This window comes from Melopsittacus undulatus, chromosome 2 (assembly GCF_012275295.1).
Source record: "Melopsittacus undulatus isolate bMelUnd1 chromosome 2, bMelUnd1.mat.Z, whole genome shotgun sequence".
Classification (NCBI taxonomy): Eukaryota; Metazoa; Chordata; class Aves; order Psittaciformes; family Psittaculidae; genus Melopsittacus; species Melopsittacus undulatus.
This window is the reverse complement of record NC_047528.1, coordinates 84,491,226-84,517,233: the sequence shown is the minus strand read 5'-3', so window position 1 is coordinate 84,517,233 and position 26,008 is coordinate 84,491,226. Positions and strand designations below refer to the sequence as shown.

Sequence of the window (26,008 nt, the reverse complement as noted above, 5' to 3'; positions counted from 1 at the left end):
CGGGCCGGGCCGGGCCGGGCCGGGCGGCGCCGAAGGGGCTAGGGGGAGCTCTGCACCTGATACACCGAGGAGGCAGCGCGGCGAAGGAGGGAGGGAGGGAGCGCCGCTGTCCGCCGCTTGCGAAAGCTTGTCCTCACCGTTAGTCAGCGCTGGTCTCGCTGCTTTTCTCTCCTCCCGCCTCTTCGGCGCGGAGCTGTGCTGTCGCTCCTGTTTCCCTCGGGACTGGCTGTAGCGCGTCCTCCTTGTCCTCCTCCTCCGTCTTCCCCACGGGCCCTATGGCTTCGTCCGGCAGCGGCATGGAGGAGGTGCGCGTCTCGGTGCTGACCCCGCTGAAGCTCGTGGGGCTGGTGTGCATCTTCCTGGCGCTGTGCCTGGACCTGGGAGCCGTGCTGAGCCCCGCCTGGGTGACGGCGGATCACCAATACTACCTGTCCCTCTGGGAGTCCTGCCGCAAGCCCGGCAACTTGGACAGCTGGCTCTGCGAGTCGACGCTGCACAGCGGTGAGATACGGCTGCCCCGGGTCTGCCCCAGCACCCCTGCCCTCCACTCCCCTCCGCCGGCGGCATCATGACAGCGCAGCCTGGCTCCTTCCCGGTCCCTCTGTCCGCCCTTTCTCTACCTCAGTCGCCTCCTGCTCCTCCGGGTCTACACCCCGAGCACTGAGGCTGACACCTCACCCAGCCCCCGTGCCCTGGCCGCCCCTCCAGCATATCCCGAGCCATCTCCTTCACCCTTGTGCCCTCGGGGACTGGGTCCCAGCCCCTTCATGCGACCAGCCTGACCGCTCCCTTCCACCCCCCGCTGGACCAGAGCAGTGCCCGGGGCCCTCCTCCGCCACCTTCCCGCTGCCCCGCCGGACTTCTCGCCTCGTCCGCTGCCGTCCCTGCTCCCCGCCCTGCTCCCTGCGCTGGCAGCCACCGCCAGGGAAAGTCCCCGGCACCTTTGTCGTCCCGACCTCCGCAGCCCTTCCCATCCAGACCTGCTTCGTCCATTCCCGTCTTCCTCCTGGTCCCGGTGCTTCCCCCCCTCCCCTCCCCGGGCTGCGTGGCCCCGATTCCACACCTCCCTCCTCGCAGGCTGGGGCGCGGGTGGCGGCAGACCTTGTGAACGGCGGGGGCCGGGGGAACCGGGGCTCCGTCCTCGGCTCATCCCTCCGCCAGCGGGATGGCCAGGGGTGCAGGGGAGGCGTGAGGTTGGATGCTGTGTGAGACAGGGGTGGCTGCCTCCGTGCCTGCCCTTTGACTGTTTCCAGGAAAGAACTCGAGTTTGCGCTAGTTTTGATTGTCTTTCCGTATTGTAGTTGTACACATACAGTGAAAAGCTATATGAAAGGGAGATCAAGTATTTTATAATCCCCCATACCCCGAAATCACTGATCTTGGAAAGTTAGGGCTTCCTAAGGCAAACCTGATTGTTATTTTGTCCAGAGCGAGCACGCCTGGAGTCTGTGCTCCCTACGTCCCCCTGGGTTGTGCTTGTGTGTCTTCCTCTAGCTGGTAGTGAGCTTTCCCTCGCCTTTCATACCCTTTGCCTGTTTGGCACAGTACTCGTTTTGATTTCTTATTGCTCATTTGTTCTTAAGCTTTCTAGGTTTGGGGTCATCGATTATTCTGTCCTTTCTTTTTTTCTATTTTTTAAATGTCATTTCATTGTTGCTCGAAGTACATAAAAACCAGATTGTGAATGATATAGACATGCTGCCTGTTGAATATTTTTCAGTAAATTGTTTTGTAGTGCCATGATTGTTTTGGTTTGCATGGGTTGTTTTTGCTTTATGCCTGATAGTAACTTTGGACTCCCAATAGAAACAAAGACAAATGAAGCCAGCCTCTTCCTCTCCACCCCCTTCCCCTTTTCATCCCCATCCCTGCCCTCCCTCACTCGCATTGCTAACTCATCCATTTGGATCACTGTGCTCTCCGGTGAGCAAATCATGCAGGGACAAGGTGTTTGTGGAGAAAAAAAAAAAAAAAAACAAAAACCAAAAAGCAAGGGGCTTACTGTGTATTCTGGATGCTTTCCTTTTTCCTCGCTTCTCTGAAATCTTCGTGTAGGTTCTGGGAAATAACCGCTCTCTGCTGGAGTAGGAATTGCACAGGTTCCTTTGCTGCTAGGCTCCTTTTTTATTTTTTTTTTCCCTCCTGTCATTGTGTGGAGTAATATTTGAGGGTTTGAAGTTGTTTGGGTTTTTGTTCCAAATCACATAATGCCAAAAGAAATTGTAAAGAAATGTCATTTTCAATCAGTTACCAGGGTATCTACACAAAGTTCAGAGAGCTTTCTTTTCCTTTCCCAGTATAAATGGAAATTTATGTAGGAATGTCAGCTTCTACATGTCTCCTTAGCAACGTGAATCCTTTGTCCCTTCTCCTTGTCTCCTGAAATAGTATCCCCTTGATTGCAGAAAGACTTTTCAGATGGCTTGAATGAGAACCTGCTTCAAATGCTGCCCCCCTTCCCAGTTTTGCACACACTTTATTGGGTTCCCCCATCAATCCATCTGCCTGCCACGCATGCATATGTACACAGACACACACACACACAAGTGGGACATTAAGACAGTGGTACAGCTTATGGAACAGCATAAAAGGACACTAATCTCTTTTGTTGCTTTATTGGTCACCTGTCTTTTATGGGAAGGTAGAATATGAATGGGTGAGGATAGATAGGAATGAAATGTAGTTTTATTACATGTCATGAATTGAAAATGTGTTCTTTCCTGGTGCTTCTTCTGTCCTGTGCAAAAATTCCTGCCTGTCCAGATTTATTCAAGTTCCTTGTATGAGCTTTACTCATTTTCCTCAGATACTTTCCAGTCTGATCAGGCCAGGTTTCACAAGCTGCTTGGGAAGAAGCGAATCGTTGTTTTATTTGAGGTGACTGGAATAAACCTTACACTTTCCTTATGTTTGGCACACAGTCCTGCACTCTGAGGAGACCTGGAATATGAGAAACTGTACTGTTCTCTCTTTGCCTTCTGCTAGTGTGTTAAAATTTCCATTAAAGTCAGTAGGAGGGCTCCCAGTAAGTTCACCAAGTTGGACTGTTCTCATCTTTTGAGACCATTTTTGTGCTTGCCTTAATATTTTATGTGCACTTTCCTCCTACATTGGGAATCTAGCAAGCAGTATATTTTGGAGGTAGTGGAGAGCTCCCACAGGGAAAGCTCTTTAGCTTGATATCTGTGCGAAGAGCTTTGTAGCTAGCTAGCTGTGAAAAGCAGTAGTACACACAGGAAAAAGGCATCTTCACCCTTGGTCTTAAGGAGATTTACTTCATCATCCCTTGAAGGAGAGCACCTCAAGTGGCACCATCAAGGGCAAGCTCACACTAGAAGCTGTTAAAGCATGTTCAAGGTTTAATTAAAAACTTTTGTTGTAATTAGATTTAGGACCCCTGACTGCTATCTAAAGGGCAAGGTAGTGACGGAGAGAAGAAGGAGCTGTGCAGACCATGATTACATTGGCTGCTATAGCAGGAAATAATACCTTGTTTTTCCTTGAGTGTTGCTAGTGCTTGGAGTGTGTGTGTGCATTCATTCATTTGCTGTTTTGAGAGCCTTTTTTGTAGCTTGCAAGCATTCCCTTGCTCTCATATGCTGCTGGTAAAGTTGTGCAAATACTTCATAATAGTGATGGTTCAAGTATGTAAAATAGTAATTTTTTTTAGAAATCTGAATATTATAAAAGATTTCATCCTGATTTGCTTTTGTTCTTTTTGGGCCTTTAGGGTGTAGGTAAATAATCTGTTCAATTCTTTCCTGCAATTTCAGAAAGGAATTCTTGCATATCCTTCTTCTCTCTTCTCATGATAAAATTAAAAAATTCTCACTAATAGCAACATAAGGAGGAGCTGAAAAAACTGAAACTTACAGGGTTTGGAGTGTTGCTTTGGTGTCTTTAAAGAAAATGATTTTTTTTTTTTACCTTAGTTGAAGTGGATTATGTCTAATTTGTGATGGGTCACTGATGGTTTTATCAAGAGTTAAGAATTATGTATGAATATTTATTTCTATCACAACATCTGCCTAAAATTAAGTGCATCTTATGTACAACTGTCTGGTGTGTCTGTACCTGTGCACACAGTTGTCATCTTCTTGCAGAATTAATTACATTAAATTTGAATTTGTGCACTAGACTGCAGCCATTATAGTTTACATAATGTTATAGCCACATAATCAAAGAAACACAAATATGATGTGAAAGTCATAAATTATTCCACAGAATCTGATTTATAGGTGAAGATTGTGTATTTTGTCTTCAGTACACATATTTGCTGTTCATAGAAAATAATGTCTCCTTTGCAGCATTTCAGTTTATTGTGAAAATAACTTACGTAAGTTTGAATGGTTTTCATTCCAATTAGCTGTATTCATTCTGCTGGACGGGAATATGTGACTTTCTTACTTAACCTGTATGTCTGTTTATGGAACATTCAGGGTTTTTTTTAAGAATATTATACACTCTAAGAACTGTCCATCAGTGTTTGAAAACCAAAACATTCTTAAGGAAATACATGCAGCAGGGCCTCTGAGCATGTTTAAACTTAGTGGTGAGCAAACTGCTAAGTTGAACTTACAACATAGTGCAATAAAACAACTTGTGTCTGGTTTTACACATATAATTGTGTTATAATTTGTTCTTAAAAAAAAAAAAGGCATGAGAGGCTGTTCATTCAGTAGCATTCAAAGGGGTTTAACCTTAATTATACATTAGATGCAGATATCTGAATTGACATGGTTCAGTAGTCTTGGATGGTATCTGCTTGTTTTGAATTTAAGGAGTTGTTCCAAGGGGAAATTGCTAGCTCAAAAGCAGCTTCCTTATTAGAAAATCTGGACCATTGCTCAGCGTTGATGTTGACACATATTTGTAAAAAGCTCAGCAAGCCTGATAGTTTGCTATAAAATAAGAACATAATTTTACGAAGTCTGAAGAAAGTGGTTCGTGCAATGTAAGGAGAAATTAATAAAACATTCCTTCTGGTTTTGAAAGCTGTAGTCTGTCATTTTGCATATTACTCTCTTTAATAATCATCCCCAATGCTTCATCTGAAGGTGGATATAAAATCAAAAGCCATATGACTTCAAACTCAGCATCTAAGACCCTGAGCAAGTTGATCTAACTTTGAAGTTAAGTATGACTTGGAGACTGGCCTGGCCTTTTTGTGGGGAACTGGACTAGGATGACCTCTGGAGGTTCTTCCCAACCTAAATTACTTTGTGATTCTGTGATGACTGATACTCTGTTTATGCCCACTGTCTACCTGGTTCCTTCAGTGTGTTCAGAATGTCTTGAATTTGTTGACTACCCCTCACAGTAGCCCTAGATAGAATATGTTAAGATATGCTCCCTCTTTTAGGAATGGAGCAGTTACTTTAGCCTCAGACTTCCCAAGCCCTGTGGGAGCAGCAGATCTAAAAGTCCTGTGTAGTAGTCTAGACTTTGCAGTGTGATGGAGGCTACCATTTCAGCCACTGTTCTCCAGTTAGCTAAGAGACATGGTTACAGCACATTTGAGTGTAATACATGAAGTTTGTATGTGTTTATTTGGTCAGTTCAAGAGCACCACACTTTATCAGTGATACTACTCCTAAAAAAAAGATAAACCTAACCCCATAAAAACAAACAACAGAAAGAAGACTTCTAGCTTTAATGGGTTATTTTTACTGCTGTGTTCAATGCAATTTTAAAATCAGTACTGTATCCTGTTGCTTTAAATCTTGTTTATTAAATAAAGAAGTTTTGCACCAGTAAGTTAAAAGATGTTCCTTGTGTTGGCAATAATATAGGGGTTTAAATATTTGATGAGATTTTATATTTAGAACCACAGAGAGAGTAACCTTGTCTCTGCTACTGATTTATGGCTAAAGATGACCACATAAGATTCAAGGTAGAAAGCAGGAGGCGGGATAAAGTCTATACAGCTGTATTGCTTCAATTGCTTCATGTGTTTTTACTTGTTCCAGTTCTGTAATATAAAGGCCATAGTTTTGATGGGAAGTACTCCTGGCTCTATTTTAAATGCTAATTATTTTTTGCAAGGAACAATGGTATGAGGTATGAAAATTGCAAAAGATTGCCAATTTGCTTGAAGACATCAGTAACTGTGGGAAATAATTGCATTCCTGCTCCAACCTGAAGTATACTTCTTCCTTCAGATTACTATAATGTAGTAATATATATAGAAGAGGTCAAAAAAGGTGAGATTTTCTTGAAAAGCTGGTATAACACATCTCCCACACTTCTTTCCTAATGACATAATTCTGAGATTTCCAGGTTTTTGTGAGGTTCTTGGAGTTGTAGATGTGTGCATTTTTTTTTTATTGAATGAATGAATATCAAATAATTAAAATGGCATAGTAGTGAGCTAATCTCAGAAGAATGCTGTGTATCCAATGGAAGAAATGCCTGAGTACATGCTGTACTATTCTGTGAATGAATTATAGATTACATGATTTTCTGTAATGCTGTGCTTGTCTTGAAGTCCTTTGTTGGCAAAATGATGTGCAAGGCATGCTGCCTTTAAAATAATAAAGATTTATATAATGGTACCAATTAACTCTTTATTTGAGGATGAACTGCATTTAAAAGACTTTACTCCATGATTTTAGGAATAAAGGCAGGCCATGGCTCGAAGAGTGGGTGGACAACAAGCCCCATTTTCCCTCCAAGTGTATATATTTTGTATAAATAAGGCATCTAAGCTTTAATCTTCAGGAGAGATGTGTGTCAGTGGGCAGATGAGTAAGCACCTGCTATGTTTCAAGTTGCTCATACATCTGTAACACTCCCCCAGGCATTAGACTGTCTTGTTGTCTGGCAAAATCCATCTCCTTTGCACAATAGCAGAGTTGCTTACCATATTTCTGTTGCTTTTGTTGTTCAGTCTGATCTTCTGTACAGACAGAAGATAAAACTTGCTGTAGTGTCAAACCACACAGGAAGTTTGAGTCCAGCAGTCTCAGGGCCACACATAGTCTGATGAACATGGCAGCTGTAAAAGAGATATCAAGCAGGTGATGCCTAGTTTTTTTGCTGTAGAGACCACCCTGAGAAACTGAGAGCAGTTTTGCTTTGTGTGCTGTTCACTTCTCTGAGAACCAAGCTATGACCTGCATGCTCAGTGGCATCTTTGGGTGGAAAGCAGGGGAGGTCCTCTTGCCATTGAAAGGTGAGCAGAGACTGCCTAATTGTTCCCCTGACTTAGCAAGCACCTCCTTCCCAGGCTGAGGAGGAAAGGTAGTAGAGCACCTGCTGCCCAGAGTATCCTGCCAGCAGGTTGTTACCTTTCCTGGAACAGATCCAGCCTCTTCTCTGGTGGAGCTTTTCTTCCTGTGGAGAAAATGAAAGCCATAGGAGGAACCCAAGCAAGAGGGTCTCTATAGCTGACTGGTAAAGCCTTTTTCTCTCAGAGGTGAGAGAGCCCTGAGTTTCGGCTGACTTACAGTAATGCTCAGCTTTTTTGTGTGTCAGTGCATAAACAGCCCCATGAAGTTAGAAGGGACCAGTTAGGTAAGGGGTGCTTCAAGACTCAGGTTTGGCTTCCCTTGTACCTATTTTTTCACAGACCTCATAGATCCATGCCTGTTTTTCCATCTTGAGTCTAGTAGGCAGAAGAGGAGAGCAGTTTCAGTCTATCCTAGCAGTTAAGAAATTATTCTGGGAAATGGGAGCAGAGGTTTGAGTCTGAGCTGGGAAGCAAAGACCTTGCAGTTTCTGAGAAGTCCTCTAGCCCCAGTATGTTGCTTCTAAGGAGAAGTTGTGTGCCTTTCCTCCTTCATTAGTCAGCTGTGGTCATTAGTATTCTGCATCTCTGCAAGACATGGGTATACCTGGGTTTGCACCCGTTAGCTGTTTCTTGGACACATCTCTGTGCTTGTTCTCCTTTTCTTTGACTGGCTCTAAATGATTTCCACGTGTTGTCAGGATCACTAAATCATTCTGCAAAGTGTCTTGTACAGTAAGTGGAAAGTGACTGATGCCTTATGTGGAGCCTCTGAATAATCCACAGCAGGGAATTAGGGATTTTGATACCCAGCATAAAATGCTCAAATTTCTGTCTGGGAGTTGTCAAAATTCTGGTGAATTTGAGCTATGAGACAGCTTCGCTCTTAAGCCCGCTTGCTTTGTTCAAGACGTGGGTTATCAAGGGCTTTGTCCCACATGCTGCTGTGTGTGGATGAAGGCTGATTTCTTAGGGACTAGGCCAGTACGTAAATCTGGTGAAGAAGCAGAAAATAGTTTTGTCTCTTCCATGAACAGCTTCTTTTTAATCTGTCTGTGACCTCATGTAGTTATTTTGTGTGTTCAAATTCATGGCTTTCAGAAGAATGCTTTGGTGTAGAGTGAGTTCTGTCTTAAGGAAATTATGCATTCAGCCACAGCTGGCTGGTTCCCACAGCTCTGGCAGCACTTTTTAAGTGTCTGAGTGACTTGAGGATCCACTTTAGAAAAATCTTATTCTCCATCCAAAAATGTATGTCTGTGCAGCAGCTAGTGGTAATAAGCATACTATTCAAACTGACAACATGCAGGCAATATTTAGTGTGATTTTTGTATAAGGGCTCACTGTAGAAAACTGGCTAGAGCAACTTACTGGATGTTTTGTATGTATTCTGCCAGAAAGTGATTCTTGCTTCAGTGTGTGGAAGCACATGCTACGGAGTCTCAAAGGCTCTTGTGATGCTGGCTGTACAAGAGTGGAGGAGTATGCACTGAGTAACTTAAGGACACCAGACTTCACAGCTTTAGCCTATATCTCCTTTGTCCAGACCAGAATCCATCTGAGCAGCTCCTTAAAAACATCATTTTGGCTCAGGTGAGGTTCCAAAGGACTGACCTTTCCATGGAGTAATTGTATATGAGAACTTAATGGCCACTGCAGTACTCACTTTACCTCAGTATATCCATTGAGTTCAGTAGAGCTTAGTTTTCCACAGAAGTCTGTGCGTCTGATCATGCTGAAGAAAGAGGACAACTTACTGATTGTATGACAAATGTGCTTTCAGAAACTAGATTCTACTTTTGTGGGTTTATGTAATCACTACACTTTTTAAACTTTTGTTGACTATTTGATGACTAAGTTGATGGGTGTTTATAAACTTAGTAATAGTTTTGAACATGAAGCAATTAGGAGTATCTCTAGCTATCTTATTTATCTGAGTTGATTGTTATGACATTCAGTGGGTTATATTTAACTTCTTATGCGTGGGTGCCTCAACTTTCTATGCTGTACTTGACACGTTCTTTCAAATTCATTATTCTTGAATTTATATACTATAATTTCCAAGAATATTGGCCGAGGGCAGGTACATGATAAGTGAGAGCTTTGCAATGAATCAGAAAAACTTAACTAAGAGTGTGTTGTGTTTCTTACTAATGTTTTGTTTTCTGCTAGAAGAAGCTCAGTCATTGCCTTCCATCATGTAACAGCTGCATGCATTTTCTTACTTCAGCCTCTATGAGGAGAGGACTTGGTGGAGAATCATTTTATGAAAGAAAGGAATACTTGATAGTTTCCCAAGAGATTAATTCAGTTCACTTGCATTATCTGAAAGAGCCCTATACACAAATGTTTCATGTATTCACCAGTATGTTTTAATGTTATTTTTTTCTTTTACTGTAGAGTACCACATGTATGAAATACGTAATTTTGGGGTAACTCACTGGAAACATGAAATCTATGACAATGCTAGCCTTTTGCATTATTCTTTCTTGTGTTAAAAAAAATCTAGCTATTAAAATAAACATTTCAGAACTTTGGGATGTTTTCTCCTTCTATTATGGCTTTTCCTGATTTTATCGTAGTACAGAAGTATTATTTTGCCTAAGTAACAGAGCAGATAGAGCTGGTCTTAATTAAAAATGAATATACAGCTTAAAGCCTTAAGTCATTTCATTCGGGGGGAAGAAGGGAGGAGGGTCACACATTTCAATGTGCAATTAACCCTGTGCTTCCATATGATTAAGAAACAGGCAGAATTTCCAAAGCGCAATCAGACCAAGCTGTCTTTACAAAAAGGCACTGACTTATCCATGAGAAATTAACTGAAAAGAAACAATATCATCATGGTTTGTGGCTCTGCTTTTTTAACCAAAGATGGTAATTCTAATAAATTTTACACCATATATGCTTTGAAAATGTGTTAAGTACCTGGGTTCATGTTTCTTTCCAAATATTGAAATCCACACCCCTAAACTAACAAGCAGATTATTACAATGACACTATCATCACTGTCAGAATAGCAGTATATATTTCCCATGGTTATAGACATGGTGATGCTTCTTGTGTTACAGAAACATGTTTGGATTTTCAGACCTAGAAATAGTATAAAATAAGTGAGGTTTTTTTAAGAAATCTGTCTCAAGTTGCTTAACAATTGTCAAAAATGCGTTCATTTGAGTTGTTTGGATGGGATAGGTGGCATCATCAGTGTAATTCTTAACATATTGCTAAAATGACAGAACACTGAAAAAACTAAAGTTATGCTTTCTGTTGACGCTACAGTTATAAATCAACATAGCAACTTAATTTGTGCATGATTGAAATGACAATAATTTTTCAAATATAAAATTTTATATTGTGGGAGTTCTTACACAAGAAGCGTTAATTTTTAACATTTTTTTAGTGGATGTGTAGTGTAAATAAACTGTAGCGATGTACAGTGAAAAGTACTGACATGCATTCCTAAAGTATATCCAAATTGTGTTTTGAATCCAAGAAACCTAATAATTATTGTCTATAAGGTCCTGTTTTGCTCATGTTTATACATGTTTCTATCTCTGTGAGAACAAGCAGTCTCACCAAACTGCTGAGCCTCCTGAACTGAGTATAGTATCTTATTTGCAGGATTGGTGCATGCCTAGAAATGATGCAAGTATATTTTGAATACTCTGAAGTATGTTTATGATGTTTATGTTCTGTGTACCAGTAACATAATGTAACAGAGTAACCTACAGTTCCAGTTTTGATGCTGTGTGTTATAAATCATTCCGGGGTAGTCCAAGGAACACTACAGAGTTTTATTGTAGAAAACTTCACTTGCTCTGTGTGGTTATATTGCTGTAGGTATCTAACTTAACAGGGTGTTCTTCCTTTCAGGAGTAGTGATTCAGTTTTCTTTTGATGTTTCCTTTCTTTTGTAGAAAGTCTAGTGGCCTGGAGTTTCTCCTCAAAAAGTAATTGCTGTTAAATAGAAGGCTCATGCAGAAGATACTGCTTCCTTAATCCAGCATAAGCTTTATTTTGTGACCAGATCAAATGACTTCAGAATTGAAAGTTAAGGTTTTTCTAAGATGACAAGGAGACTTATACATGTAGCTTCCATGGTAGGTAATAAGGGAAAATTCAGTCCAGTATGCTTTGTGCACTAACATCTTACCCTAGTGATATTCCTTAACAAGAATCTCTCTTGGCTGCAGCTCAAGACAAAGGCTGGTAGTATTGTATGCTCCTGCGAATGGAAGCTGGAGCCAAAATAGGGAGACAGTTCCAGACATTGCAGCTCAGAGCACAACATTCAATACCTGATCCCCAGCTAGTAGTGAGGAACATTAGGAGCCTTGGTTTTGTCCTACTGTCAACATCACTGAGTGGGTTCTCTTACTCAATAAATTAATTTTGTTTAAGTCAGTTCTTTTTTAGTTGGGAGTGTAGGTGTCTCCCAGCACTCATTTGTCCTTTTCCCTCCCACATCAGTACTATAGTGAGGTAGTTTGTTTATTTTTTAACCTTTCCAGAATCCATGGCTATGTGTCCTGAAAGTGAAACTATATTCTAACCTCACGCTTATATCATTTTTGCCTTAATTATTTTCATTTTTTGGTGGTCTTGGCAGTGTGGTTTTGGAAAGCGGTAGGATACTCAGCTTTTTTTCATTTAGCTGCTACTCCAATGTTGCGCACCTTCTGTTTGTATTAGACTTTGGCATCTGATCAATATGAAGGTAACATTTAATATTATTTATAATGGCTTCCAAAAATCTTAGTTTCTGAGTTTTCCTGTCTGGCATTTAAATTCATTCCATCAATTTGGTACGGCTTTTAACTTTTGGGCAATATGGATTTATGAGTCTAGTCTTTGTATCTATGTGATTTTCTATTTCAAGGATGCCTTTCGTATTGTTTCAGAGCAGTCCATTCTCTTCATTTATTTCTACATTTTATATCTGTAATGCACTCAGATATTGGAAGAATACTTTCTAAATCATCAGTGCACTAACCACTTGGTATTTCTGAAGGATCATGTCAGCATTAAAAACCACTTTTCATAACATTCCTATCCATAACTAAAATCACATTTTTATCTCAATAATAGTGAAGCAGTTAGGGGACACAGCAGACTGATGATAGAGATTACATTGCTGATGGTAGAAGAACAAGAGATTGTTCCCAGCCTTGGATTTTGGGAGTAAAATAGCTTGGATGGTTGAGTACTTTTATAAGTATTTGTAAACAATGACTGGATGTCTAAAAAGAATGAAAATAAATGTGTACTTGCACAAAGCCACCTTTTAAATAATATTTTTTTGAGCAATGCTTTTGTAGCTTTTTTGTTCACTTTCTTCTTTAATCTCCTTCATCCTTTTTCATATAATATGTGAGGGCTCTTTGGTGATAATAGCTGCCAGCCGTCCATTCCCAAGCCTGACAGCTGCACTGTTGGTATCTTCAGCAGATTATATCCTGCTTGAAACTGGATGTACTGTTTTTTAAAACACTGACTTTTGCTCTTTTCCAAAAGAGGATGTGGATTTTTGTCGTTGTTCTTCTTTTAGCAACCTTAATATCTCTAAATTTATTTTGGAAGTAATTAATCTCTTCTTGGAACTGTGTCATGCATTTGGACATTTTATTCTGAATATTGTATGAGTGCTAGTATGTTCAAAGTAGTGAGAGATGCATTGGATCCATAGGTCTTTATCCAAAAAGCAGATTTTAGATCGTCTTCCTTGTACTAATAAATAGGAGTGATCTGATTGTTTTTCTTGATGACTTTTATTGGAGGGAGAAAAGATCCTGCTTAGTCTTCAGCAGAGAGAGGCAGCACAAAGCCCATGCCTTTCTAAAGTCCTACAGAAGTTCTTGAGTTAGATCATCAGCTTGCAAATGGATTTTTCATTTATGTGATGTAAGACTCCAAGGATGTTGTTTATAACCGCATTCATTACGTATCAAAATAATTAGGAAATATACTGGGCCAAATCCAGAAGCTGATTTTGAGGAAAGAAAAGAAAAAATTACACTTAAGGATAACTGATGTTTTAAAATGGACTTCAGATTTAACTCCTTCTACATCTAATGTTAGTTAACTCCTCCCCCCCCTCCTTTTTTTTTGTGTGGAGGGTTTTTTTTATTCCTTTAAGCGTCTCCTTCCTACACTTTAGTCTTGTTAGTCATATTATGTGGCTTCCCAAGTGCCAAGTGTATATGATGAGTCTTCCTATGTCATCCTAATCAGCTCAAGTAGAGGTTTGACTTTCACTGTCTTATTGTGAGAAGGTTACTGCAGGCTAGGGGCTAGCTAATTGTGACCTGGCCTCAATTTCTCATTCTAAATTGGACAAAAACCAGGGGACCAAATTGTTCAGTCTTACTGGAGCCAAAATCCCAAAGAGGCCGACTATGCCTTAGAAAAAGTGTGGGAGGTTGTAGCATTCTGCTCCTGAGTTGCATCTGTTGTATAAAGGTGTTTCACTAATTAGGAGAAAAGAAATCTGAAGCACAGTTGTTTGTTTACTTGAGCCTTGATGCAGCCTCTTGTGTTCCTCATATTCTGCTGTTTCTGTCTGACCTATAGACTTGTTTACTGAAACTGCATTATTTTTGTTTTCCTCTCTCTGTTTTTTTTCCCCCTAGACTGGCAGATAGCTACTCTTGCTTTGCTGCTGGGTGGTGCTGCCATTATTCTCATAGCTTTCCTGGTTGGGTTGATCTCTATCTGCGTGGGATCTCGGAGGCGGTTCTACAGACCAGTTGCAGTCATGCTCTTTGCTGCAGGTAAGCAGATTATCGGCAACGTGATGAGAGCAGCTTCACTTCGGTGAAGGAAGACATGGCCTTGTTCTGCATACAAATTCAGAGGCATTTAGTTTATTTTTGTTAACTCCAGTGAGGTTTTTCAGGATACCAGTTCTTCACAGCATTAATCATTTTTGCAGTTGCGCTATTATTAGTTCATAAGAAATTATTTATTTGTGTTATATTTATTACTTTGTGAAGTACATGCAGCAGGGTATATAAAGGATAAATCTCAAAGTACCATTTTTAATCTGTGACTTTGAGCTTCTTGATGGCCCCATTTTTATTCTTCACACAAAACCATTTCTATTATTTTAATGTTCTTCCTTTTAGAATTTTAAAATGGGAAAATTAATTCCCAGATGTGAACTCTTGAAGCCCTATGTGTGAAAATAAATAGGATTATGTTGCAAGGTGTTTATGTATGCCCCTGTGCAAGGAGGAATTAATTTCAATGTGTCAGCTTGCTTACTTAGTTATTAATTTAACAAGCTGTCATAGTGTAGTCCCTGATTCATTTTGAAAACATGAAAATTGAACAGTTTATATAAACTATCATAAAATCTTAAGGGAGACCTATAAATCTGAACTGTCTATAAGACTGTTCCAGTGAGGTGAATTATAATGTCAGATCATCTCCTTTTATACATGCTGGTGTTTTGGGACTTGGTCAGCACGGATGTTTCTTTCTCCTGAGATTCACGAAGCATAGTTTCCTTCATCCTGTCACTCATATCTGCATTGGAGCCAGCAGCTTAAGCCCCTTCTGTTAGCCCATAATGAAGAGGATGGCAGAACCTAGTCTTTGGGATGTATTATATAAAGCCACTTGCAAGAATACAGAAAGATAAGAGAGCAGATTTTGCAGGGTATTCGGGAATTAAACGAAACTTCGAGGAAGGCTCCTGCTGCCCCCTGCTGATAACGTTACCTTGGTTGAGTCGCAGTGCTTCAACATGCACTTTTATTTGCTCTATAGATATTGATAAGTTATATTTCATTTGCTTTTAGGAAAAGAATGTAACCTAGGATCAGATTTCCTGAGTGGAAATAGTATCTTTTTGTTCTATGTGTCACTTTGCTTACTTGGTTGGAGGAATAAAGGAACTAGTGCCATTATTTTAAAATTTAGTCTTAATTCTGAGATTACAAAGTACATTGGCCAGTTAACTTTGAAGGGAGTGGGACTGTTGAATTTCTCTAGTGTTTTTTTGTTTGGCTTTTGAATTAATTTCTCATAATACTGTGTAGTAACTTAGCAATTATTCAGCCATATGCTGCTTTTCTTGCCATGTTGCTCATTTAATATATGGATAAGTTTGTACTAAAAAAAAAAAAAAGAAACAACTTTACCCAAGAAAATAATTCCCCAGATCCCACTCTTTATGTTAAAGATTAATCTCCTCTACACGAAATTAGTTCTAGTCTTTACTACAAAAGGTTGGGGGTAGAGGGGATTAATGCTTACTTGCATCATAAAGGAAAATACATTGCTGCTTTAGCTTATGAGTGGTATTCACCTCTTTCCTTTGCCTGTGTGCATACACATTTTAAATAGCTATGACCTGAAGCATATAAGAAGAGAGATGATGAGGCCAAGACAGCCTACTCCATTGTACTCCGTTATCTGGCAGATGTGAGGAGAATCCTTTTGGGATTTGACACTGAAATTGTTACTGTCATTTCCTACAGATTTTATCTTTGATGTCAGCTATTTTTAGATGTGAATATGGACTGATATATCTTGAAAGAATCATGAAGAGAATCCCCTACTGAAGAGGGGAAAGTTAAGATTTCAGCACAGTAGAGTTTGTGCCGTATGCAGCTGTCCATGGATTCAAACCTTCACCTGGATTTCACAGAAGATCTTTGAGGATATGCCCTGACCTGTGGGTCTACTTACAAGACCAAGTGTTCTGTATGACTCTGGTTAGGAGTCTGCCAGCTGCCTCTGGAAGAAGAACACAGGATGAATTGCCCATAGACATTTAATGGTCTTTGTGGGTGTCAGGTAGAAAACATCACTGTGTGGGAGAAGGGACAAAATGTAAAAGTATTTTCCAGGCACTTTAGAATCCAAACAGTTGGCTCCAGGCATTTTTTCTTCTAGCTTTGATTTTTTTAACTTTTTATTTTTTTTCGTCTCAGCTTCAGGTTTCAGTTAGCGACTCTGTAGGTGAGGAAAAAGATTGACTGGAGTGGAAGAGATGAGAAAGCAAAGGGACAAAAAAGAAATTCAACCTAGATACTGAGAATAAGCTAGCAAGAGATTAACAGACATGAATGTGTTTAAAATACAAATTGTCATCTCTGTGCAATGGAGAGAGGAACAGGAATAACTCCGCTAATGGAAAAATATGGAGCATACAGAGAGGTGGTTGCAGGACACTCTTGAGTGGAGCCACCTTACACAGCTCTTCCCAGCTTTTTTGTTCTAGTAGAGGTCACTAGCTGTCGTGGTTTAAACCAAATCCACACAGTTCGTTCACTCCTCCCCCCCTTGCTTCCCTGACTCCCGGAGAGTTAGGAAGGAGAATCCAAAGAATGTAGCCACCACGGATTGAGATAAGCACAGTTTAATAGCTAGGGCACAACACAAATCACTACTGCCATTACTACTACAAGTAATAATTATAAAGCCAATAACAAGTGAAGAGAATACAACACCTTACCAGCCACCAACCCATAACTCACCCCACCCTGCCTGACCGAGCATCGACCAATACCTCCTCCATCCCCCCAGAGCTCCAGCCCTTCTGGGTCTCTCTCGGTTACATCCTGGGCATGACTCACTATGGTATGGAATACCTCTTTGGCTAGCCTGGGTCAGGTGTCCTGTCTCTCCCTCCTCCCTGGCAGAGCATGAGCTCAGAAAAAGGCCTTGAACAAACCAAACACCAGAGCAGTAACTCAAAACATACTTGCTATCAGCAATCGTTCTCAGCCTGAAAGTCAAAACACAGCACTGCACCAGCTACCAAGAAGGAGAAAAATGACTGCTACTGCTCAAACCACGACACTAGCTTATGTACTTGCAGGAGTATCTTGGTGGTTATGAACCAAACTGGCCCTGAAAGCTGCATCTGCAAAGTACAAGTTCATAAACTTGCCAGTGGAGGAGTCTCATGAGGCAGTTACCAGATAACTGAGTGCGAACCAAGTCTTAATTCAGGGATAGAAAAGGAAAGTTTAGTTGTTGAAAGTCCATAAAAGCAAACAAAAGGAGTTTGTTATTGGGTTTTTTTTGCCTTCTGGGTCTATATTTTAACAGTTTTAACAATGTTTATAAGAATAACCTGTTGAAGTTAGTAAGCTTTTGAGACATTTCACCAGATGTTTTTACATGTAAGCTTAGGGAAGCAGTGGCTAAGTGAAATTATTGTAGGTGAGAGAGTTAAAAAATGACAACAGTTAATATTTGGAAAATATTTAGAGGATGTATTTTTTTCATCTGACAGAAAGTCAGAGCACAGTCTGGCTGGATTGCTTCCTGAGTTCTCTTTTGATAGTGATGTGGAAGATAGAATAAAAGTCTAATTGTCAAATTTTACAATATAAATAGAAAAAAACGCAGATACATTGGAGGACAGAATTTGATTCTGAGAAATTGATGAAATGGTCTGAAAAAGTCAGACTGTAGTACAGGTTGCTACAGGGTGGCAAAAAAATGTCATAGCATCAAAGAAATATTGATAGGAAAGAGATTTTGTAGGTCATGAGGGCCAGCCTTCTTGTTGAGGCAGAACAGTCACTAATGCTGGGTCAATCAGCTGCATCTTTGTCTGGATGAGTCTTAAAGAGCTCCAAGGATGAAGATTCCGCAACTTCTCCAAGCATGTTGTCCTACGGCCATGTTACCCACCTTATGATACATTTCATGGTGTCCATCCTGAATGTCTGAAATTCAGATTTGTGTCCATTGGCATTATCTTGGGTTGCCATTATTTCAGGTGCCATTATCTTTGGTCACTACAAAGAGTGTTGTTTGGTTGAGTTTTTTCTATCATTGTTGCAGCTACATTTTCAGGTAACTGTAGGCTGGTTTGAAATTACTCCTTAGCTGCCTCTTCATGAGTCTTTTATCTTCTTCTCAAGAATAGTATGCTGCAGTATTCTGATTATCTTGGCAGCCCTCTGGACCCTTGTCCTTTGGTTGGTGAAGCCATGTTCACTTGTGATGGCCACTTTGTTCTGCATCTGCTTGGAGATGGACTCCAAGATGATGTATGCCATAATGACTCCAGGGATTGAGTTGAGGCTGACAATCTTATAATTTTTCACTTCTAGCCTTTTTAAATATGGTTGCAACATTAACCTTTTCCCATTCATCTGCATATTTCCTGATCACTGTGATTTTTCATAGATGATGAAACGCTCATGATGATGTTTGCCAACTCTTTCATCACCCTTGGCTTGATCCCATCTGTTCCCATTAATACGGATGCTACTCCTAAGTAGTCCCTGCACTGCTGATCTGCTGACACCTTCCCAGACCTTGTCACTTTCACTTAGAGGTCTTGGAGAAGGCATCACAATACATTATCTGTTGCTAGACTGGCTTTCCTGTCCATCATTGTATGAATATGTTTGCTGAACTCACTTTTGCAACTAATGCGCCTGTGGAAACTCTTCCTTATTACCCTTTTTGCCATTTCCTGGCTTAATGTGAGCTCCAGATGGGCTTCAGCCTTCCTGAGTTTGTATCTAAGTATCCAGACAGTATTTTTATACTCCTGTCATCACCTATCCTTGCTTTCTTTCTTCTGTGTGTGTGTCCCTTTCTTACACATTCATTGTGAAGCTCTTTGTTGCCTCTTGCTGAAATGCCTGGTCATCTGTGTAGTGGTGTGGCCTATGCTTGAGCTAGCAGTGTTTTAAAAATTAGCACAGACCCCCTTTCTCTTCATGCTGCTTCCTGATTAATTGCACAGGTTGTATTAAATACAAACAACTTCTTAGAGAGCAGTTGCATGTGTCTTTATCTTTGAAACTGCAACACTCATTGGTTATTAGTGAAATGCTTTACCCATGAGAATGAACAGGAGGAGTTGTATAGGGAGCAGAAATACTTAGCAGAACTTACTAGGCAGCACCACCATTTTCACATAGACCAGTTAGAAAGGGCACAGCATAAGTTTCTTTTTGGCAGCAAAACTGTTTTAGTCAAACATTTGAAGAGATAAAACAAGATGACTGAAATTAAATTTTGCTAGTTTTAAAGCATTTGTTGTGATTTCTGGGTGTTTAATATGGTAAGTATATATAATTACATGTGTTTAATGTAAATGGAATAAAACTAGTATTTCTGTTCCTGTGCGATTGTCTTGTAAGCATCATAATGCTGGTAATGAAAATTGGTCTAAGCTTGAAGTAAATAGGCTGGTTTGAGATGACTGGTGGTTTTTGAATAGCATTTTGAAGTGGGATTTTTTTAAGATTTCTTTTGCAGCTTTTTTTTTTCTATGTGGAAAGACTAGTGCTTCTGAAGAAAGGGTTTTGGGATACTTCCCATAAGCAGGTCAACATGGAGTGTCTTTAAATTCGTCAGAAACAGATCAGTAGTTGTGAGCATTGTTTTTAACATCTTTTGGGACCATACTAGTTATTTTTCATAACTTCACTAACTTGTTTCTAGACTACACAGTTTTCTTCCCATTCATTCTAAAGGGAGAAACAGTAACAGGAGGTGAAAATAGTGCAGAGTGATAACTGTTATGCAGCGTGGCTGTCTCCACTGGCCAGTTGCTGCCAGCACTTCCTTTGAGTTTTAGAATAATGTAGCTGGACAGTAGTGCAAAAGTAAGAACCCTCACTATAAAAACATCTAAAATACCTGTCGTGGGTGTTGCTGCTTTGGCAACTTTTGAATTACAAAATAATCACTTTTTTGTTGCCACAAGTCCAATCTGTAGATTAAAATTCAGCATACTTCATGTTTTAGATTGAGGGAAGGTGGAGAGCTTCCTTGGTTGTCCGTTGACACAGACACACACACATAGAGCAGTTTCTATATTGACTCAGCAGAGATGCTGCATGTTAAGGAAGCCACTGTAAAACCTGTAGGCTTCTATTCATCTTAGGAAATCCTTTTTGACTTTGGTCTTAAAGATGTGTCTGAAAGCTGAACATATGTTCGGGTGGTTTGAAGTATAATGATGCTCTCTTTATGTAGAAGTAGAATACATAATCTTTTCATATGAGTGGGTGCTTCCTCTAGTTATAACCTGTCAAAATTTCTTCAGTTTTGCACAGTGTATTGTAAGTTGGGAGAAAAAAAATTATACTGGAATGGAATAACACAAAATAACACTTAAGTAACTTTAGGATTTAAAAAATCCTATGGATTTTTGTATCCACATCAAAAAATCCATTATCCAAACATTATTCAGATTGTCAGTCTCAGGTAAGAGTCCTAAGACTAGTCTGTAGGATAAGGGCAGGGGGGAGTTTCCAATGAATGTTTTATAGTGTTATGGCAAAAGGTGTAATGAACACTGGAAACCATCTCCCTGTACCAGTCCTATCCAGAGGATAGGTAAGTGTTAGTCTTCAGGGGTAATGAAAGGTGCCATTTTGACAACACTAAAGTGTACGTGTGTTAACAAAAAGGCAATGGCAGATTTTGAGTGTGTGGAATGTTCAAGCTGGAGGAGAATAGCATTATTTCATTTTCCTGTATTTTCTCAGTGTAATTTCAAAAGCACTTCTGTAGTCCAGAGTAGTCTTCCTCTCTGTTATCCACTTTTGTGTTGGCACTGGCTTTGAAACAATTCTCTAAGCAGTGTTTGCTGTTCTTATAATACCTAATTAACTGTACAGAATGACTTTGCCAGTGTTTAAAAAAAAAGTAGCTATTGTGGTATTACACTGTATACCATTGAACTTTCACCAGTGTGCATCTCTCTCAGGTTTGCAAATGCTTATGCATGTGCTTAGCTGTGTGGATGTGCCCAGCCTGCTTGTAATTGGCAGGCCTGGGTAATTCTTAAGAGACAGTCGTGGGCTGGAGTCTTGAAAAATCACTAGTGTTACATGTTGGAAGGAGGCACTGTCATAAGGCCATATTGTGTATTTGAGGGGCAAAAAGGATGTTTTGTATGTTCCTGTGATGTTTAGTCTTGTGGGAAGCAGAATTAGGGGCCTGAGGAATTGCTACATCATGTGGCTTGTTCTTGTCTTCAAGTATAATTTTCACCTGCTTACCATAGAAACTGTTGTCCCAATTTTCTGTTGAGTGTGCCTGAATTTAAAAAGGAATGTGTGCTGATGAAACTGAAATCTTGTGAAAATTTGGGGGATTCATCTGTGTATTTTCCTTTGCAGATTACTGTATGTGGGTGGGTTTGGTGGTTTGAGTGTTGGTTGGGTTTTTTTTTTTTTGTTTGTGGGTTGTTTCTTGGGTTTTTTTGGTACCACAGCACTTAACAGGTTTCCTGAATTCCAGTGCAGATGTGTGAATCAGACTGCATGAGATCTGGCACTCTCAGAGACAGTGCTGTAGACATAATTATTTTTAGGCTTTTTACTGTCTTGCATTTGATCTGGTTTATTAGCTTTTTTTCTTCTTTTTACCTCACAAAGCACTTCTAAGAAGAAGCACTTCCAAGTTCGTTATGCAAGGCAATGTTTTGCCAGTAGGAAATCTCGTGACTGATCAAACTTCATAGATTTCTTGGTGTTCTAACAATAGCATTAATTCTGATTACAGTACTCAGTAATGCATGTGAAATATGTAATTCAATAAGTCTCTAATGAGCATAAATATGTATAATATGTATTGCCTGCTACAATGAATTATTTCTAGGCTAAGTAAATTATTTCTTTCTGAGCTACATTTCTCAATAGTCATTTATTTTTGATTCTCATTTTGACTTACTTATAGCTATAGAACAAATTATCTTACTTCTGTTGTTATGGAAGAATTAATGACTGCAAACTAAAACACTAAGAGACAGAAAAAAATTGGGGAAAGATTGGCTTCACTGTTTATTTTGTGGATATCTGACAGGTCATCGTTAACACCATACCAATAACGCGTGTTCATCAAAGAGGGAATGTCGAAACTGCTGTGTTCTTTGTGAATGAAATTAAGGTGATATTTTTTCCCAAACAGAGCAGTGCTTAGGAGCTTAATATGCAATATGAGTTTCAGTTATGTGATGGTTTCCTTATTTTATGGAAACTAAAGAAGGCTTCTTCTGAAATTTGTATTTTTTTCTCTTTCAGTTGTTCTTCAGGTGTGCAGCTTAGTCCTTTACCCAATCAAGTTCATCGAAACGGTCAGCTTGAAAATATACCATGAATTCAACTGGGGCTATGGCCTGGCTTGGGGTGCAACTATATTTTCATTTGGTGGTGCCATTCTTTATTGCCTGAACCCTAAGAACTATGAAGACTATTACTAGAATCATTTAATGAAAGAAAAATAACAAAAGGATTACCCCATATTTTCTAACAGGTTTTTTAGAACACTTGTGGAGCACCAAACAGTCTGCTCTGTTGATAAAATAACCTTTGCCTTTTGGGTGTGAACATTGTAACCAGCTTTTACAACTATTTAAAAGAACTGCAAACACTAGGATTGCTGATCTTACATAGGCAGATGCTGCAAGCTGCTGATACATAAGCTTCATTTTTCTGACAACAAGCAAAAGGATCTACGTGACAGCGATCATTGTGGAAGAACTAGTTGGAATGAGAATGCAATGCCAGCATCTGCTATTGCCTTCAGGAGAGCAGCTGATATAAGCTCCATTTAGAAGTTTCCCTGTATCATAGAGGAGTCAGATGTCTGATAAGCAGGCAGTGGCATCTTGTACAATAGGCTGTTGGCTCCTTGTTACTTGCTCAACAAAGCTCTTAAGGAATTAGTTGCAAGTGACTGTGTTGAGGGCAGTGAATGTAAATGGTTCATGATTTGTCTAATATCTACATTCAACAGTCTTCTGGGAGAAGAATAAAAAAAAAAGAACCCCAAAACAAACAAGCCACCAACCTCACAGGATTTCATGAATTGGTAATTGAGATCACTATACCAGCTGTAGCAGATTGTTGAAGGGAGTCCAAACCTGGAGACATGTGCTTCTGACTGTGTAGTCAGAAGTTGTCTCAGCTCTGAGTATTTTGCTGGAAGGGTGGAGAAAGGGGGGAGTAGAAAAAGACCTCATCTGTCCCTGAGGCATCTAAAATGTATGAATGAATTGTAGTTGTCCTAAGTACCTGTTTAACTTCCAAATGCTGTCATGAAAAGAATGTGTATGGAACAATTTCAATTATATTTTTGAAAGATACTCATTAGTATAAATATATATAATACAAATATAAATGGAGAGGGAAAGAGACGATTAGTCTGAAAGTTGTAATATGAGCTGTGATGCAATGGTTAAAATACTAACTTTGTGCACATTCTTGAAAGTCTTGGATTGGTACCCTCAATTTTGGTTGATGTTACAAAATAAACATAAAATGGATTGTCTTCTGTATATGCCTTTGTAGAGACTCTGTGTTGTGGGAAATACTTAAAAGTTCACATCAAGTTAGGGTAGATGTGGACAAAGGAACTAGTTGCTATTCCATATGTCATCTAGTACTTACTAAAAATTCTTTTCTAAGGCTGTTTCAAGGAAAAAAACTGCCATTTTTTAAAAAAATCTAGTTAGGTTGTGAGTGTCCCTGATCATCAAGAACACAGCTGAGACCCTGTCATGTCCATGTTAAAACATTAGTGCTTCAGGAGGCAATCTCTTGGTCTTAAAAGCTGAGTTTATAATGGACTGGCTGATGATCATGTAAATCTGATTAGTCCTTGCTTAGTATGTTTCCCACTTAAAACATCCAGAGGCTATACTCATGAAATGAAACCCAAGATAAAACAGAGAACTTTCACATGAATTTAGTTTGCATCACTTTTATTTTTGTTTTTATTTAGATATTTTTATTAATTATGAACATATTTTTATACAATCCTAATCTCTAGAAATACCTATTTTTTTTAATGGAGAAATTTGAAATATATTCTGTGTGGACCTCTGCAAAAGCAGGTATGCTGGGGTTGCACATTGACCTCTACACAAATGGTTTTGCTGGTTCCACAGAAAAGACTGCTGAGTTACTCAATGTTAACATCTACAGTTTTAATGCTTGTTCTGCTCTTTGCAGAGCATAGAGGTTCTGCAGTAACTGTGGGAGCACAGGGCTGCCTTTAGGAGGTTGTTGTGAAAGTATTGCTGATGTACAAAGATGGTTTATAAAACTCTGGGTCTCTCTGTTAAACATTTATTACCATGGCAGAGTATTCCATATCAGCAGTCTTCCCAGGACCAGTGGTGAGCAGAGCAAAATGATAGCTTGACTTGGAAGGGATTGTATGGCAATGCCTAGAGAACAAAAAGGATGGGGGCAACAATTAGATCCACTTGTTTCACAGGCACCAGACAACTTTGCTTTTTTCCTGAGATTGACTTTAAGATGGATATTCAGTATATAGTTAAAGTCTGTGTCTTTCTGAACAGCTGTGTAATTCTTTTATTTAGCAGCATGGAGAATGTTGTAGTTTGACATGGGTTTTAGGTTAGTGTAGAGAAACTTGCTGCAAGATCTCTGTATCTTTCTAGGAGGATGGTGTTTTTGTGCTGACATTGGGTGGCACTTCACCTGATCTAACAAGAAGGTACAATGCTGACCCCATATTGTGTCCCACTAATTTATCAAATCATTTGTCTTTATGTAGACCTTGAGTGAAAACAACTATCAAGCCTAAGGCATATGCAAATTAATGACATGCACTCTGAAAATCATGTGGCTGTTCATATGAAAGGTGATCAGGCAAAAGATTTACAAATGTGAATGCCTAAAGACAAGGTTCTTCATATTTGAGTCAGAGATCTGATTTTCAGTCTCAACACTTGCTTTTCCTCTTGAAGATAATACAGTCTATTAGGACCCACCTCTCAAGCTCCTCAGGTTGTTTGTGTTTGGACATCTAATATATGGGTTTAGGTACCTAAAGTATCTGTATCTGTATCTGAAGTTCATACTGCTGTTTCCATCCTCCCCTCTCCTTACCATTGCCGATTTTGGCAAGTGTTCTCTTTCTCAGCACTGAACTAAAAGTAAATACAACATTATGCTAATTTTTTTTTCTTTTCCTAGCCACAAAAAAGATACATATCTGTGTCTGGAGTGTATGTATGACAAATTAATAATTTTGTATGTTGTGCTTGTGTCATGGCACCATTATTTCAGTTTTTTGGCTTTATCTCATAGGCAGGATGGCTCTCTCACAACAAATCCATTGTTTTTCTTCCAAATAAATATGAATAAATATATATAGCAAACTTGCAAGCAGGGCTAGTTATTTGTATTTTTTAAGCTTGAAGTATACCATCCGGTGCTGATAAGTACCTAGCACCTCTTCTGGATTTCTTGCACAACTTCATTTAGCTTTTGTAAATTTTAAAAACTAATATAGAGAGACCTATGTGTTTGAAATATAAATGATATATATATGGATTAGCATGTAACTGTATATTATTAAACATGCAATGAACTGACTGGTAAGTGAAGTCTAATCTTACGGCTAGCAATGTAATTTATTCAGACTGTATTTTTGTACAGCGCAGTGCACACTAACCTATTGCCTCTGTGTCCTCTATAATGCCTAAAACTGTGCCTAGAAATTCCATTTCTGTCTTTAAAGGAAAAAAAAAAAGATAACGAAACACTTCATGTTGTTGATGGTATGGGTTTTTCTGATGTTGTTATTTATTTTTGAGAAGTGTATGGTATGTTTATTAAATTAATCCATCAAAATATGGTTCATTTTTAATGGTCATTGTTAGCAGGGAAAGACACATGGGTTTTTTTATCAAAACTTTTAAGTTTGCAGTTTAGTACCATTTCTGCATTTCACAATTTTTGTAGCTTACATAAGTTTTATGTGAAAAAGTAACTGAAATAAAAAACCCAACTGTTACACAAACCAAAA

General features: G+C 39.4%; 1 protein-coding gene across 1 annotated transcript; it reads left to right on the top strand.

The window, feature by feature from the left end:
• On the top strand, positions 1 to 26,008 carry TMEM47 (transmembrane protein 47). The gene is made up of 3 exons (XM_005144553.4): positions 1 to 501; positions 13,861 to 14,001; positions 22,249 to 26,008. Exons 1-3 carry the CDS (start codon positions 276 to 278, stop codon positions 22,425 to 22,427), a joined length of 546 nt encoding a protein of 181 aa, XP_005144610.1. The 5' UTR covers positions 1 to 275; the 3' UTR covers positions 22,428 to 26,008.

Bases quoted from the DNA above. Each gene is read 5' to 3' on its own strand.
- TMEM47 (XM_005144553.4), top strand. From the start codon at position 276: ATGGCTTCGTCCGGCAGCGGCATGGAGGAGGTGCGCGTCTCGGTGCTG. The intron at 502-13,860 runs GTGAGATACGGC...TTTTCCCCCTAG, and splicing joins CGAGTCGACGCTGCACAGCG to ACTGGCAGATAGCTACTCTT. The intron at 14,002-22,248 runs GTAAGCAGATTA...TTTCTCTTTCAG, and splicing joins AGTCATGCTCTTTGCTGCAG to TTGTTCTTCAGGTGTGCAGC.